Source organism: Engystomops pustulosus, chromosome 9 (assembly GCF_040894005.1).
Source record: "Engystomops pustulosus chromosome 9, aEngPut4.maternal, whole genome shotgun sequence".
Taxonomy (NCBI): Eukaryota; Metazoa; Chordata; class Amphibia; order Anura; family Leptodactylidae; genus Engystomops; species Engystomops pustulosus.
This window is the reverse complement of record NC_092419.1, coordinates 23,617,631-23,636,411: the sequence shown is the minus strand read 5'-3', so window position 1 is coordinate 23,636,411 and position 18,781 is coordinate 23,617,631. Positions and strand designations below refer to the sequence as shown.

Here is an 18,781-nt window from a genome sequence, read left to right as displayed (position 1 = left end):
TCTCTGATTGTGGCGCATCGGCGCCGGCTTTCATGTGACATAAATCGTGGGCATGGCCGTCGGACAACCCGATGGATTCGGAAACACAGCAAAAATTAAAAAACGATTTGTGTCACAAGATCACGCACTTACATGCACCAGGAAGAAGAAGGTGGATCTCGGCGCAGCAGCGACACCTGCTGGATATCGGGCGCACAACCTTAGTGAATCCCGACAGACCTAAATCCTCGACGCGGGTAGGTAAATGTGCCCCCATGTGTCAGTCTTCAGGAGATCTGATCCTGGACACAGGATAACTGTACAGGGCGCGTTCTAAGACAGGAAAAGCTTGACTTCAGTGTTAAACTCCCCGCCTCCTTGACTTCATGAAACCAATTTACAGATTTTCTAGATGAAAACATGAAAGAAACATCATCTAGAAGCCGCTCAGCTGCTTGACAACATACTCCTAGGGGATTATTAGGCCAATTTCTGATGAAGGGGTCCCTTTAAAGTCTTCAAGATGAATTCAGTCATCTTCAGCCGCACATTACCTATTTAACGAGAAATCCTTCTTCCCATCATGTCTGGATTTTTAACACTTTTTACACTTCTGATTCAACTAGTCAGTACAAAAAAAAAAAACATCTACATTCTGCATAAAAAACATATTCAAAATGATTCAATAGGATAAAGAGGAATCAGCAGAAAGTTATTTCACAAGGTGACAAGTCTGTATCACAGCTTAGATAACACGATGAACCCGGGAGATGACTGCGCAGTGTGAGAATGTGATGTTTGTGTAGTACAATTACCACTCATGATTGTTAGTGTTATTAGCCTTGTTATTACTTCAAAAATGTTAAATATGCAATGTACAAGAGAAACACGTGTAGCCCCAAACAAGATGCACTGACACCACAAAAATACATCCAATAATTATACAAGGATTTATTGCTACTGCACGAAATCCGAACATTGTGATCTTAGTAGGAAACTTAATCATAACGTAATTTAATACTTAGTGGCAACTTAGACTAATATGTTAAGGACAGAAGCATTCAAGACGTCCCTGCTATAATACTGGCAGGCCGGCACCCGGGGCATTTTACCCCATAACCTTATAACAACAATTAGCTGACCCATCCCATTGGTCTCATAAATATCTCTATGTCTCATAATAATATATGTAACATCATACTGCCCCCTATGTACAAGAATATAACTACTATAATACTGCCCCCTCTGTACAAGAATTTAACTACTATAATACTGCCCCCTATGTACAGGAATATAACTACTATAATACTGCCCCCTATGTACAGGAATATAACTACTATAATACTGCTCCCTATGTACAAGAATATAACTACTATAATACTGCCCCCTATGTACAGGAATATAACTGCTATAATACTGCCCCCTATGTACAGGAATATAACTACTATAATACTGCCCCCTATGTACGAGAATATAACTACTATAATACTGCCTCCTATGTACGAGAATATAACTACTATAATACTGCCCCCTATGTACAAGAATATAACTACTATAATACTGCCCCCTATGTACAAGAATATAACTACTATAATACTGCTCCCTATGTACAAGAATACAACTACTATAATCCTGCCCCCTATGTACAGGAATATAACTACTATAATAATGCCCCCTATGTACAAGAATATAACTACTATAATACTGCCCCCTATGTACACAAATATAACTACTATAATACTGCCCCCTATGTACAAGAATATAACTACTATAATACTGCCCCCTATGTACAGGAATATAACTACTATAATACTGCCCCCTATGTACAAGAATATAACTACTATAATACTGCCTCTTATGTACACAAATATAACTACTATAATACTGCCCCCTATGTACAAGAATATAACTACTATAATACTGCCTTCTATGTACAAGAATATAACTACTATAATACTGCTCCCAATGTACAAGAATATAACTACTATAATACTGCCTCTATGTACAAGAATATAACTACTATAATACTGCCCCCTATGTACAAGAATATAACTACTATAATACTGTCCCTATGTACAAGAATATAACTACTATAATACTGCCCCCTATGTACACAAATATAACTACTATAATACTGCCCCCTATGTACAAGAATATAACTACTATAATACTGCCCCCTATGTACAGGAGTATAACTACTATAATACTGCCCCCTATGTACAAGAATATAACTACTATAATACTGCCCCCTATGTACAAGAATATAACTACTATAATACTGCCCCCTATGTACAAGAATATAACTAGTATAATTCTGCCCCTATGTACAAGAATATAACTACTATAATACTGCCCCCTATGTACAAGAATATAACTACTATAATACTGCCCCCTATGTACAAGAATATAACTACTATAATACTGCCTCCTATGTACAAGAATATAACTACTATAATACTGCCTCTATGTACAAGAATATAACTACTATAATACTGCCCCCTATGTACAAGAATATAACTACTATAATACTGCCCCCTATGTACAAGAATATAACTGCTATAATACTGCCCCCTATGTATAAGAATATAACTACTATAATACTGCCCCCTATGTACAAGAATATAACTACTATAATACTGCCCCCTATGTATAAGAATATAACTACTATAATACTGCCCCCTATATACAAGAATATAACTACTATAATACTGTCCCCTATGTACAAGAATATAACTACTATAATACTGCCCCCTATGTATAAGAATATAACTACTATAATCCTGAAGTAATATATAAAATAAAACTTCCCTTATAAATGTAAATATAAAAATCTCTTATTTTGTGTAGTGACCACATGTTATGTATCTTTATGTGGCCATCTACGGGTTAATTGTAAAGGAAACTTCTTTTCATATACCTGTCACACTTGGACCATCCCGCAGAGCTGAGCCCCGGTCGCTGCACTAATTGGTCTCTGAGCACTTGGAGAATCTAGAAATACAATAAGGGACTGCAGGGTAAATAAATAAATGATAAGATGAAATACAAGGGCAGCGCTCACCTCCAGCTCTCCCCATCCAGACGTTACACCAGGAAATAGACACATTACCACCGGAGAAGCGGTCAGTGACCCTCATATTGTCCAAATATTTCAGATAGATTAACAAAATTGGGCTAAATAGAAACTAGAAGTTCTGGAAATTATTTCAAAATTATCTTAAAGGTGATGTCCATTTAAGAAAAGTATTAACTATCCCACAAGGGATCATCTGCTCAGGAGACACTTTGGCTGTAATACCCAATTGCTCCTGCGGGGGCGCTGCAGAAACAATGTAACACTTCTTAGAAGATTCTGCAGGAAGTTCCAATGATTTGTCAACCTGTCATTTCCATTGCATGAATCTTATAAAGGGATGTGATTGCCAAAGTGACAATTTACTACAAACAGTGTCCATGATCCACCAGCGTCTCCAGACTACGGCCTAGCAGCAGATCCATCAATGTAATGGAGATAATAGATGGTCGTTTGTCATAGGAAAACTGAGCATCGCACATTACATGGACTTTATTTAAAGGGGTTTATTTCCCAAAGACGACCCTTTCTATAACAGGAGGAGGTCGTATTACATGAAGACTATAAGAATAATGTCATATGTCTATTAGATTCTTCAACCAGAGTGGCATCTGCTCTAACTTTCTCATTAGTATTGAAAAGAGGACATAAGCCCTTTCATTTTAATATATGTTATGTGATGCTTCAAGTGCTCCTTGGGCTTCCAGGGGAGCTCTAATAACACCCTCCCCCTATAGCCCTTCAGGCTAATTTACATGAAATTAAAGGGTTTTTTCTTTAAAGGACATCTACCACCAGGATGAAGGATTGTAAACCCAGCACACTGACATACTGGCGCGTGTCCCCTCTGTCAGGATCTGCTCTTCTTGTATCTTCTTATGCTCTGTTTTTTTTTAATTATGCAAATGAGGCTGAGGGGCTCCAGACTTTATAGGTGTTAATTGAACGTGTACCTCATGCTAATTTGCATAATTTTTTTACTACAAGGGCATAAGAAGCTTAAAGAAGAGCAGATTCTACAAGGTGGGGCACACACCAGTATGTCAGTGTGCTGGGTTTACAATCCTTCATCTTGGTGGTAGATGTCCTTTAAAGAATCGGCAGGGTAATATCCCTAATAAAGGTGATTCCTTATATGAAGATCTTAACCTCTACAAAGCTGGTGATAGTTAGTATAGGTTTTTTTCTCTGGTGGATTTCCTTTAACCATGTGACAGTGCGCTGTTACATTACTTTACCGGAATAAATGTAGAACTTAAATTTATTGTAAAAAAATTTTTTAAAAACTGTAAAATTGTGTAAATAATTTAGACTTACATGTTACACAATTATTCAAAAAACTAAGAAAGTAAATAAAAACTAACAAAATGTTAAAATATCATATATATAATAATAAAATTTAATGGGCCACATATACAGGCAGTCCCCGGGTTACGTACAAGATAGGGTCCGGAGGTTTGTTCTTAAGTTGAATTTGTATGTAAGTCAAAGCTGTATATTTTAGATAGATCTTGTCTGTAGATCCAGACAAGAAAAATTTTGGCCCCAGTGACAATTGGAGTTTAAACATTTTTTGCTGTAATGGGACCAATGATTATCAATAAAGCTTCATTACAGAAACCTTACAGCTGATTATTGCAATCTGGGACTATAGTAAAGCATCCAGAGAGCTTCACCAGAGGTCAGAGGTCTGTCTGTAACTATGGGTTGTCTGTAAGTCGGGTGTCCTTAAGCAGGGGACCGCCTGTACTGTAATAAGGGCTTTGCGCCAGTTTTCTGTTGGACTTTGTACGCATTTTAGGTGGAAACTGGTATTTAAGAAGTCGTGACGCACGCGACCATTTTGTGTCGTAGTTGCACTAGACACCCTGCAACACAAATTAGGGGGCGTTCCGGATCATGCGCCATATTTAATATGCAAAGTCTGTTAATATGCACGCCCCATGTTAAAGATGCATCACAAAAAAGTTGGTGAACTCTGTCGGGCCAGTACAGGGAAGCGACAGATTCATGATTTCTGGCGCACCGAGCTGAGCACTTTTAGTGCCGTTTCTGACTTTCTCAGTAAATGACCCCCAATATCTTTTGTTTGTTCTTTTTCTGATTTACTTTAAAGCAACAGTTGGTTGAAACTTTTTAAAATTTGCTATGGAATAAAAATAAATTAATAAAAATTACAAAAATATAAAAGAGAAGAGCTCTTACTCCCAATCTTATCACCCCACCATCTGCTATTCACTCTTGGAATTTCTGCTGAATACTTTCTTGCTAGTAACAAGGCAGAAGATCACAGAGGTGTCAGATTACATAAAAGTCTATGGCGAGGGGAGGGGGAGCTACAGCAAATCGGTCTCCACCCAGCAGCTTCGACATTGCAAATGTGCCGATAGAGACTGAGGGACGGGATCAGACCATGGGCAGAAACTAGTGTGACTACTCCTGACACATACGACTGTGACAATTTTTAATTTTATTTATTTTTATTTTTTATTTTTTTTTTACTATGCGACTACGGGCTATTTTTAATTTATTTTTATTTTATTGTTTATTTTTATTTTATTTTTTATTTATTATTTTACTATGCGACTACGGGCTATTTTTTATTTATTTTTATTTTATTTTTATTTTATTTTTAATTTATTTTTTACTATACGACTGCAAGCTATTTTTTTTTATAGTTTGCTGAAAGTCGAGTTGCCTTTTCGGATTTTTCTGGACTATTAAAGAACAGAACATTTACTATATTTGTGGCCCTCCTAAAGTTTGCCTTTGGATGCGACGCCCGTCCTTCCGTGTTGCATTGGAGCTGTTACTATGACTATAGGCAGCAGTCAGTATATTACCAGTTATTATAATGATCATCATTGAGTTAGAGAAGCTTCCACTCTGCTTTATAAGGAGCCGACAGGGCAATCATCTCCAAATCCCCGAGCAATCTAGGACGAAAAAAAAAGACGTCAGGCTCCGGAGAAATGTGAACCGCGCTCCCAGGTAGAGAATTCACAGTATGTAAAATTCATTACCAGACACTGGAAGAGGCCGTATCGGCTCAGCGACTTCAAAGACACATAAGAAGCCGTGTATTCGTTATGGTTCCTGCCTAAGCGCTCATTCCACTATTTTTAGGAAATAAAACCTAGAGACCTGAATTGGTGTAATTTAGAGTTTAGACAGAGACTTTATACGCAGAGAGATCACCGGCGCAGAATGGAGAGAGAATTTATGGCAGATATTCCGCCTCTCGCTGGGGACACATGTAATGTTCGTCTTCGGGGTCTCCGGGGATTTGGAGTGGAAGTTACTTTTACAGTTATGAATAATAAAAAGTCTGGATGTAACAAAATATATAAAAAAAATAGGAGAAATGGCCCGAGAGGTTGTGAATGTGGCCTCTGCCGCTCCGGGGTGAGGACGTGACTCTGCTACATTGTTACAGCTATGAGGGAACCTTCACTGAAGCCTAAGGGGACAGCACATCGCCCCATAGCAGATGATGGACACCATGTAGACCGGTCTGATCCTCTCTGGCCATTGGGGTCTATTAGAAAACGACACCTAATGCACTTCCCATTTTCTACTCTTGTGTTTCTTTGTTTTCTTCTGTTCCTTCCACAGAAATAACTTTTCTTCTAAATCAAATTAGAAAGTTTTTTTTTTTCAGTTTACGCCACAGAACCAAAGAGATTTTCTCCCACAGCTTACCTGCTTATTCAGGACTACACAAAGTGCTCCGAGGCTCCTCCAATCATGATTGTAATCCATGAAGCCTCAAGCTGCGGTTCTTGACCTAAGTTTTCCTAAAATTTTTGCTATTTTTTTTTTACTAAACTTGACTAAACCACATCTCATTGGAGAACAAGTGAATCTGATTGGGGAAGGGATTTTGTTCACATTCTTTTGAAAGTCTTCATTTGCAACTTTGTTTGAATGGTTTACAGCAAAAAGAAGTAAAACTTTTGTGTAACTGTGAACCCGAATGCTTAAAACCTCTGCAGTACTTTTAGCACAACTACAATACTTTCCCATAAATCAATAGCTCTTGGGATGTAGAGCAACTCTGTCTACTATCTTGATTTCCCTTATCCAGCAGTTTCTTTGCTATCCTCCTCAGTTTGGCCTGCTCCTGCCTCTTAGCTGTGTCTCCTGGCTGTGCTTATGATCCCCGTGAAAAAGCCCCATAAAACAACTCTATGGACTCACAGAGGGGGAGAGGCTGCAACTCCCTGCTCACTCTGGAGGGAGTAGGGGGAGGTCATGTGATGCTCACTCTGGAGGGGGGATGGACGGTCATGTGACAGTCTTGTCATTGTGTGTAGCAGGGCTGGATGTGTTAACTCCTGTTCACTCTCCTACACAGAATAGTGAGGTATAAAATCTCCCCTGTTCCCTATTAGTCCCTATATCCTAGTCTGTGATTCTACAGAACTTTCTCTGTCTCTGTGTATGACATGCTGTGTCCTCTGCAGACCTTCCCGCCCTTCTGCCTTCCAGACTCTTTTTGCACCATGCAGAGAAGTTCACACGGTGTTCACACAGCACTGACTATAAACAGTCATGGTAGTCACTATAAACATCCTGTATGCACACTATTCAGTGGTCAATGGAGTAACTGGACATGATGGTAAAAAGACCTAATGACAAAACACAAGACATCATAGGAACTGTGGGTATTCTAAATTTAACTCAAATACAGGGTACAGGCAGAATGATGTCAGACTCTGCCCACTTCTGTGCTGCTGAGGAAGATATCTGACAAGTAGCTTCAGAACAGAAAATGCCATAACTCTGGAATGAAAAGGAGGAGCAACACTTATTTTTAAAGGACGTATATACTGTATATGACATAAATAGATTAAAGATGTGGGTCCTACCTCTGGGACCCTGATGCATGCACATTCAACATCCATGCAATTCAATGGGAGCACCAAACATATAGTCTATTTTCATTGCTCCGTAAGAGTTAACTATGTGAGGCACACTTTCGGATACCGTTCATCTCGTCCGGGGGATATATATAAACCCAGAAAATCAGGAATATTGGGGAGGAGGAATGTTCTGCTCCATGACCTTCATCTACCTACCACTAGGAGATCAAAGACAACTGCCAACCGCAGCCGGTATCTGATGAAATAGTGTGTAGTAGAAACATTACAAACTTCTACAACTTGTTGGGATGTATCAGTCAAGCTAATGTCTCACTGACAGTTATCTAGATGGATTCATTACAAAAAACATCTCAGCTCCATGAGAAAGACTAAGTCCAAATCATCTCCTGGATCTGAATCAAATCAGATCACATCCTGTGTTTTAATGAATTGGAGAAAATCCACAAACAAGATCACAAGCAAAACTCCTGACAGCTCTACAAAGACGTCCTAGAACTTACAGCCAACCCAACTTACAGACGACCCCTGGTTACAGATGGACCCCTATGCCCACTGTGTCCTCTGATGAAGCTCGCTGGATGTTACAATAGTCCCAGGCTGCACTGATCAGTTGTAAAGTGTCTGTAATGAGGCTTTATTGATAATCATTGGTCCCATTACAGCAAAAAATTTTGTCACTGGGGAATTTTTTTTTTTTGGTCCGGAGAACAATAATAAAATATACAGTTTCAACTTACATACAAATTCAGCCTAAGAAGAAACCTATGGGACTGCCTGTATCACAGTCCTATTGGGATCTGTAGTTTTCAACAACTGGACTGTGGCTCTGGTCCACAATTTTTTCCTACTGTATAAAAAAGTCTAAAACTATGAACCTAATATCCAGTACCACGTTCTGAATTCTGAAGCTTCAGTCTTCCTAATGTATGTTGCAAATCCTAATAGGATTAATGATGTTGTGTGATCAATCATCCCATTATTACAGATGTAACATAGCAGCAGATAAGACGTCTGCACCCGGTAACCGGCGCATGTAGCGGCAGCGCGGAACCATGTTCTTATTTCATGTATATTTATAAATGTCACAGCATTCTTCTTCATGTAGGATTAGAGATGAGTCGCTCCGGACATCCACTGCTCAGGATCAGGACGGCAGGAATCACATCAGGAGGCCGAGGACAGAAATAGAATAATTATACAGCAAATCCTAAGTCACAAGTGATCAATGGAGCCGCAAACATCCCTACAGAATCTTACATGGAGGCACATTCTATAACATAATAAGATAAATGCCGGTTGTTACATATCCATCCAATCATCTCCTATGTATGAGCAGAGATTAGATGTCCACCCAATCTTTGAGGAGCTTTATCCTTCAAAAATATTGCCTTTTATTATTAAAGGGAACCCGTCACCACATTTTTCACAAATGCAGGTAGTGACAGGTTCCTATAGAGCCCTAGTAACTATCTGCCCCCCTTCGTTTAGTTAAAAATAGTTTCCATCAGAACCCCATAAAGTTATAATCCCTCATAGAGTTATAATCTTACCTGGTATCTAGGGATCTTCGGAGCAAATCGAAGGGCGTAGCCTAATGTCATGTGACCAGGGTGACATCATCAAAGGCCATTTAGCTACTTAACTTTAGCAAACTGTACCCCATGTACATATCTGACCACATAAAACAATCTAAGCAGCCTGCATGGACTCCTACTCCCCTACATGCAGGCTGTTGTGATTCCATGAGATATAAGCTTGATATACAGATTTCTAATGCTAAAAATCTAAAAGACCAACGGTGATGTCATCCTGGTCACATGACACTACAGCTGCATACAGAGAGAGGATGGGGAGGAGATGTTGAAATACGAATTGGTGAGGGCTATAAAATATAACTTTTAATATAAAATTTAAAAGATGCTAACAAACCTATCACACATAATAAGACAAAACATCGGTGCCGCGATTCGTCATTTCCGGTATTCCGGAATCCATCAACTGGTCAGGTAACCAAGGAGACACGAGATTGGTTTGGAGGCGTGGCGAGGCTGTCATTATTGATCTGGCAGCCCCGTTCACAGTCTCCTACATCATCCTAGGATCAGAGGTGCATATTAGATAAAATGGGTAAAAACTCATCCATCACTCAATTGATCAATCCATAGGAAAAAGAGTTACCAAACTAGCCCCTCTCATTAAGAATATTAATCGGAAAACTCCCAATGACCGAGGAGATCAGGACAGACATATATCCGGGTCATGTAAGGGTTAGCCGTGTCAGTTCAGTAACAGAGGGACATAAGACAATGGCCAGTAAGGTAACAAAAAGATGACACTCATAAAATAAGTGATTATTTTGATTGGTTTGGAGGTTAGGAAAGTACAAACAAGAAACCATAGATGCAACATTAAGTTGACTGTACAATCCAAATTGCAGCAAGGAAAACCGCGTATCTCAGAAGTGATTCAAGATACATTATGCATCATTAATCAGTGTATCAACCATCATACACTAAATAAATGGTGCATAGGATACATTTTCATTAAGGCCTTTGGGGGATACTGTATCACACCAGAAAATCCACTTGGCTTCCCTCTGAAGTATAAGGCGATCCCAATCTCCACCTCTTGGATTTGGTCTCACTACATCAATGCCCATAAACCTAATCTTACTCGTGTCTCCCGCATGATACAAGTTCATGTGGCATGCTACTGGAGTATCACGGTTATGGGCGATATCCCCCAAGTGTGCGCCAATGCGCCGTCTCAATTCTTGCTTGGTTTTACCTATGTACTCGAGACCGCAATCACACACAGCCCTATAGATGACACGCGTGCGACAGTTTATAAACGACCGTATTGAATAGATCTTCCCTGTCACGTTCAATGTAAATGACTTACTTTTTTGTATTACAGGACATACAACACACCCACTACATCTAAAACTACCACTTAAACTTGATGTTAACCAGGTCTCTTGTTGTGGTGCAATGTAGTGGCTCTTGACCAAGTGGTCCCTCAGTGATCGTCCCCTCCTGTATGTCACCTGTGGGGTAGAGCCAATCACGTCTTGCAGATCAGGGTCCATACCCAGAATGGGCTAATGTTGTGCAAGTATTTGTCTAATAGGAGGAGGAGATGTTGGGTTCAGCCTGAGGAGGCCACGCCCACTTCAACTCGCTGTAGACATGCTTACATACTAAGTAAAATTATACAATTGAATATATAGGAAATAATTTTTATATAAAAGAACAGTGTCTGTTAGATACTAGGGCTCTATGAGGACCTGTCACTACCTGTATTTGTGAAAAATGTGGTGAAAGGTTCCCTTTAAAGGGGTATTTCTCCCACAAAGACAAGAATCTTAAATATACTCAGGATAACAATATAGCACATTCTCAAATTCACCGGTATTAAAAAAAAAATAGAGCATTTTACAGATATAATTCCAACCTGTCTCTGTCTGTCCTGGTGTATCCAAATTTAATTGCCCCGAGATCCGACTGTAAATCTTCTGACTGTGGTCTAATGATTCTCATTAATAGCTTCTCTTGCCTGCACTCTGCAGTGCCCTCTTCCTCCTGCCCCTCCCCCCTGCATTACAAGACCAGCTCAGACACAGACACTTCCTGCCAGCAATCAGCAGTGTACAGATAATTACTCTACAAGCTACAGACAAATAAGGTCTTTATAGCAGAGCTGACTCTGCGTGTATCATAGCTGAGATAAAGCAGAGCTGGAGTGCCATTGTGTTTTATATTTAATGGATCTCATCATTTCTGATGTCTGTTTTTTTTCTATGTGTCAGATACAAGTAGAACATTCAGAATCTAAATGAAAGTGTAGAATAACCCTGGACCCTGCTATTCTAATCACAGTGTCAGCACACAGCATCTCATAGCACAGAGGGATAATGAAGTGTCTGCTCAGAGAGTCCCTGCTCACACTCTGGAATCTTACACTGACCATCACTGAGAGATAGGAGCCAAAACAGCAATAACAATAAAAATAAGAATAATTGTAAAATAAGGGGTTTAAAAATATTTTATTGTGTTACCATCACTAGGAGATTATAATTTGATAACTTTCCTTCATAGGCAAATGCCTATGTACAAGAATATCACTACTAAAATACTGCCATCTATGTACAATACAAGAATATAACTATGATAATACTGCCCCCTATGTACAAGAATATAACTACTATAATACTGTCCCCTATGTACAGGAATATAACTACTATAATACTGCCCCCTATGTACAAGAATATAACTACTATAATACTGCCCCTTATGTACAGGAATATAACTACTATAATACTGCCCCCTATGTACAAGAATATAACTACTATAATACTGTCCCCTATGTACAAGAATATAACTACTATAATACTGCCTCCTATGTACAGGAATATAACTACTATAATACTGCCCCCTATGTACAAGGATATAACTACTATAATACTGCCCCCTATGTACAAGAATATAACTACTATAATACTGCCCCCTATGTACAAGAATGTAACTACTATAATACTGCCCCCTATGCACAAGAATATAACTACTATAATACTGCCCCCTATGCACAAGAATATAACTACTATAATACTGTCCCCTATGTACAAGAATATAACTACTATAATACTGCCCCCTATGTATAGGAATATAACTACTATAATACTGCCCCCTATGTACAAGAATATAACTACTATAATACTGCCCACTATGTACAAGAATATAACTACTATAATACTGCCCACTATGTACAAGAATATAACTACTATAATACTGCCCCCTATGTACAAGAATATAACTACTATAATACTGCCCCCTATATACAAGAATATAACTACTATAATACTGCCCCCTATATACAAGAATATAACTACTATAATACTGCCCCCTATACACAAGAATATAACTACTATAATACTGCCCACTATGTACAAGAATATAACTACTATAATACTGCCCACTATGTACAAGAATATAACTACTATAATACTGCCTCCTATGTACAAGAATATAACTACTATAATACTGCCCCCTATGTACAAGACTATAACTACTATAATACTGCCCCCTATATACAAGAATATAACTACTATAATAGTGCCCCCTATGTACAAGAATATAACTACTATAATACTGCCCCCTATACACAAGAATATAACTACTATAATACTGCCCACTATGTACAAGAATATAACTACTATAATACTGCCCCCTATGTACAAGAATATAACTACTATAATACTGCCCCCTATGTACAAGAATATAACTACTATAATACTGCCCTCTATGTACAGGAATATAACTAATATAATACTGCCCCCTATGTACAAGAATATAACTACTATAATACTGCCCCCTATGTACAAGAATATAACTACTATAATACTGCTCCCTATGTACAAGAATACAACTACTAAAATATTGACAGGCGGTAACTAAATTCTCCTTCAATGACTCTATATTTAGGTATAAAGTACATGAGTGAAACTCGGTGCAGCACGAGGGATTAGTACGGTTTATATGTGAGGGGGCGGTACTTTGAGAGATTTATGACCTTGAATTCAGGTGGGTGTATACTCTGCTGAGGACATTTCTTTCATTGTGCCGGTTTCTCAGTTTACATCACGATTTTGAGCCGCAATAATAATTCTGTCTCTAGACATCTAATTGCCAATCCCTGAAATCATCTTTATAAAGGAGTTGACACTTTAGCTGAGACATTGATGGATTATTTTTTTTCATAAGGAATTTAACAAATGAAAAATATTTATCTTTCGCTAAACTCTGAGAACATTTCATGTATCGGTACAAGGATTTGGATTATTTTTTGTCTGTTTGTTGAGATTGATCTTCCATAAATGGAGATGTTGGACCTTCCCAGCCCATTGGTGCTCGATGTATAGATGGGATGTGATAAACCTTGCATGTGGGTTGTGTGTAGAGATGTAGCAGGGTTGAGTTTGTTATGTCCTAGGCAGGACCTGGTGTAGATTTCATTTGGGCGATGATATTACTTACAACCCGGAAACCTCCTAGTACCGGGATAATTTACCAGTCTAAATTTATTTTACCCCCACAGTTGTAAAGTTGCAAAAGTTTCCACATAGAAAATAACAAAAATTGACAGATCCAATGACAACTGCTACAAAAGTAACTTTTTGATTAAATTCCACAATTGTACAATGAAGCCCTTCATGCTCGACCTCTATAAGAAGCTCATGAAGGGACCAGTTCACTGCATAAATATTCCACAATCAATGGAGAGCGTTAGCTGCTGGACACTACTGGTGGTGGAAGATTTTCCTCTAGAACATTTCGTTCAGACATGTTGAACTCCAATAATTTTGATCGTTCCTTCTTATTCGAGACGGAATGGGGACATCAACCTGCAATGTAGATGGTTAGGAAGCTCCACCAAAAATGCTGGGCTTGGCCAAAATGGATCTTATGCATCTAGATAGCTAATGGGGGTAATTTCTAAGGGCCCGATTTGCGTTTACCCGACGTGTTACCCTAATATTTCCGATTTGCGCCGGATTCGGAAAAAACGCCGCATTTAAAAAAAGAAAAGTGTTGCGGAGCTTGCACTTACCTTCACTAGGAATAGGCCGGTGAACTTTAGTACGTTCTGATGCTCTTCAGCGCAGCAGCGCCACTGGTGGACGTTGGAGGAACTGTCTTAATGAATCCCGGCCGGACCCGAATCCACCGCAGAGAACGCGCCGCTGGATCGCGAATGGACCGGGTAAGTAAATCTGCCCCAATCTCTTAAGGAGTTATCCAAGAAGGGCGAATAGATTTAAGAAAGAACCACAACTTCCAACTTTTTTGTGACAGTGGGTCATGTGTCTGATTGCAGGGGACCGACTCCCTAGATTTATCTAGTAGCTAAGAAACTTAGTAGCTAAGTAATTTGCCTTTTTGGAGATTGACCTTTAATGATTGACCGGTAGACATCTAAGGAGTGTTTCCATGTGTGAGACAATGGGGCTCATAGGACCCATCGGACCACGCTTTCCTTGGACAACCTGGCGATTTCCGTTTTGCGCCGCTGGGACAGGGATTTACGCCGGCTTTCATGCAGCACAAATCGGGGGTCGTCGGATGATTCGATGGATTAGGACTAACCGCAGGATTTAACATTCAAAATTGTGTTGCAAGCCAAGCACTTACATGCACCAGGAAGAAGAAGGTGAACTTCGGCTGACCTGATCGGAGAAGAGACACATGCAGGATATCGGGCGCACGATCTTCGAGAAGTTCTTCCTCGTCGGACGGTCCGGATTAGAGATTGCGCAGGGATCGGGTAAGTAAATGTCTCGCCTGTCTCTGTGTGCTCGTAAGCTATAGACCTTGTTCGTGAACATTTCCCTCTCTGCTGTAGATATTGCATCATGGCCCTGGAGCCTGACGGTCTTTGCCTCATATTAGGAGACCACTAGAGATGAGCGAGTATACTTGTCCGAGCTTGATGCTCGTTCGAGTATTAAGGTACTCTTAAAATTAAAAAAACACAGTGAAGAACAGTGAAGAATAGAATAAAAACAGTGAACACAGTGAACACAGGATCATTTAAGTGAAAAAGACAGTGAAGAACACAGTGAAGAATAGATTACAGATGTTCGGCACATCTGCTTACTTGTCGGAAGATACGCGCGGAACGGCAGCAGGGAGACATCAAGCAGCAGGGAGACATCAAGCAGCAGGGAGACATCAAGCAGCAGGGAGACATCAAGCAGCACGGGGAGACATCGGGCAGCACGGGGAGACATCGGGCAGCACGGGGAGACATCAAGCAGCAGGGAGACATCAAGCAGCAGGGAGACATCGGGCAGCACGGCGGAGACATCGGGCAGCACGGGGAGACATCGGGCAGCACGGGGAGACATCGGGCAGCACGGGGGAGACATCGGGCAGCACGGGGGAGACATCGGGCAGCACGGGGAGACATCGGGCAGCACGGGGGAGACATTGGGCAGCACGGGGGAGACATCGGGCAGCACGGGGGAGACATCGGGCAGCACGGGGAGACATCGGGCAGCACGGGGAGACTTCAGTGGAAGAAGAGGAGCGGATCCCGGGACAGCGTATCACCCCGACAAGTAAGCAGATGTGCCGAACATCTGTAATCTATTCTTCACTGTGTTTTTCACTGCGTTTTTCACTTAAATGATCCTGTGTTCACTGTTTTTATTCTATTCTTCACTGTTCTTCATATCTGCTAACTTGTCGGGAGATAATATACGCGCGGAACAGTGAAGAATAGATTGCAGATGTTTGCATACATCTGCTAACTTATCAGAAGACATTCTTTTTCAATTAAATAACACATTTTATTCCTGAACCATGGTCCCTTTGAAAAATGCTCGGGTCTCCCATTGACTTCAATGGGGCTCGTTATTCGAGACGAGCACTCGAGCATCTGGAAAAGTTTGTCTCGAATAACGAGCACCCGAGCATTTTAGTGCTCGCTCATCTCTAGAGACCACCAATATAAATAATGCAGAATTATTTTAAGGCCGTGGTTCATTTTTTTTGCCAATGCTACATACAATAGTTAAAATTCTGATATTGTTGACCAGTAGGTGACAGCTAGGCAACTCTTTTTCCTTTAGAGGAGATCGAATTTGCTACTGTTTATCGCCATGAGTTTCTGAATGAGTCTTTTCTTCTTGTTTTGGTCTTGTTTGTCTCATGTTTTTGATGTTTGAATAAGAACCAGAGAAGGTCTACGAAACATTAAGGGGTTTACTTTGACATCTCCTAAGGATTGGTCCTTGATGTATGGGGTGGAGGTTTGACACTCGAAAGCCCATGGAGCCCTTGTTTGAAGTGCCGGTTCTGCTTCAGAGGCCAATGAATACCGGTACATTATTTATGTGGTCTGTTTGCAGCTCAGGCCCACTGATACAATGATGGGGGTGCTGGTTATCGTAAACCCATTGGTGCACTATACATTTTAAAATATTTGGAACCTCTTTAAGATAGAAAGGACTTTATAGCTGATACAACTTCCTGTGACCATGGCAGTCCATGCTCCTCTCCATAACTGAACTGTAGGGATTCAAAAAGTTGCCATGCAACATAGGAAAAACTTTGGAAAAGAAAATATATGGGTCTTAATTTATCGTTACTTCCACCCCTAATGGACATTTTTAATTTTTATCTTTATCTTTTTTTTTTACAGGAAGCGGTCAAAGAGAACAACAAGAGGCGTGAAATGGAGGAAAAGATGAAAAGAGCAAAGATAGCAAAGGAGAAAGCTGAGCGTGAAAAGATGGAGCGGATGCAAAAGAAGAAGCTGCTGATTGATATGAATAAAGGTAGGAGCGGGGGAGGGGACCATCGTCTGCACAACATCTTCAAAGCCGCGACTCCAATCTAATTAACTTATGTAGATTCCTCTATACACAAACCCTGTGACGCGCTCGTTATGTTTTATCTGATTCACACATTAGCCGTCACTTTAATTATATATCGTCCCCATCTCTCCTAGGCTATGCCTGACCTCTAGGCCCGTCAGGGCCAGCGAGACTCCGCCTACTCTTATTATTAGCGCATTAGGATTATTTGCACCTTTTATGGAGGTTGGAGCCATTGATTTGCGTTCTCTTAATTACTTGTCCCTTTTGCCTTGATGAAAGTGTAAGGAGCGATTTCTATTACTATGCTAATGAAGCCGTGTAAGATATTGTATGTACATACAGGGAGGACTTCATTACCCACACAACGTATTGACTCTCTATTGCTGGTGAGTAAATAGAGGCTCCGAATTCCAACAGATAACATTTATCCTTTCCCATATATCCCCCAGATGTCCATTCTACTATTCTATACAACCACATGGTGACCACCAAGCGTCTTCACTCACTGTATGAACCAGAGGCACATACACTCGACCCTCATTCCAGTGGTGGGTTAGAGGGGACCGGGACTCCTAAATTTAATGAATGTTGGAAATCTCAGTGAACATATTTTAAATTGGGTTTGGATCCAAAACATAGGTTTCTCATTGGCATCAAATCTTTGTTTTGGGAAACTCCATCAAACATGGCCTTGGCCAACTCTGTTCAAATCTTCTTATGATGTTCCTGGGGGAAGTTTATTACTTTTTATATCAAAAGACAAGTCATAAACATAAAGAATAAAATAAAATGGAAAGAAAATGTATTAAAAAAAATTGCAATAAGATTGACTATTTAAACTATTTAAAACTATTAGAATTATTTAAAAGTGAACCAAGATAATAGGGCAGATTTACTTACCCGATCCATTCGCGATCCAGCGGCGCGTTCTCTGCGGTGGATTCGGGTCCGACCGGGATTCATTAAGGCAGTTCCTCGGACGTCCACCAGGTGGCGCTGCTGCGCTGAAGTTCCCCGGAATGCACTCAAGTTCACCGGCCTATTCCTAGTGAAGGTAAGTGCAAGCTCCGCAACACTTTTTTTTAAAAAATGCGGCGGTGTTTCCGAATCCATCGGGTTTTCGTTCAGCCACGCGCCAAAATGTTGGGGCAATTCAGGGAAAATCGGCGCAAATCAGAAATATTCGGGTACCACTTCGGGCCCTTAGTAAATGACCCCCAATATGCCCTAAATATTTGATAGATGTGGCCCTCACCTGTCATTTCTGGCTTAAAGTGCATTGGAAATAAATGAATAAAAGTAAATTATAATATATAAGAATATAAATACAAAAATGTAGATTTCTTTGAAAAAGAAACTAAGAGTTATAAAAAACGAAAGTAAAAATAATCATAAAATAAAATGTGCAGCATGATGTGCCGAGAAATAGTAAAAATAAAATATAACTTAATAAAGTTTAAAAAT

General features: G+C 39.9%; 1 protein-coding gene across 4 annotated transcripts in view; it reads left to right on the top strand.

Moving 5' to 3' along the window:
• The window catches only part of DIAPH2 (diaphanous related formin 2), a 784,751-nt gene that overhangs the window by 611,813 nt on the left and 154,157 nt on the right, over positions 1-18,781 (top strand). For all 4 annotated transcript variants that reach the window (XM_072125632.1, XM_072125631.1, XM_072125630.1 and 1 more), the window contains one exon: positions 17,140-17,275. In XM_072125632.1, the coding sequence (XP_071981733.1) occupies positions 17,140-17,275 (136 nt within the window). The remainder of the gene's footprint in view (positions 1-17,139; positions 17,276-18,781) is intronic.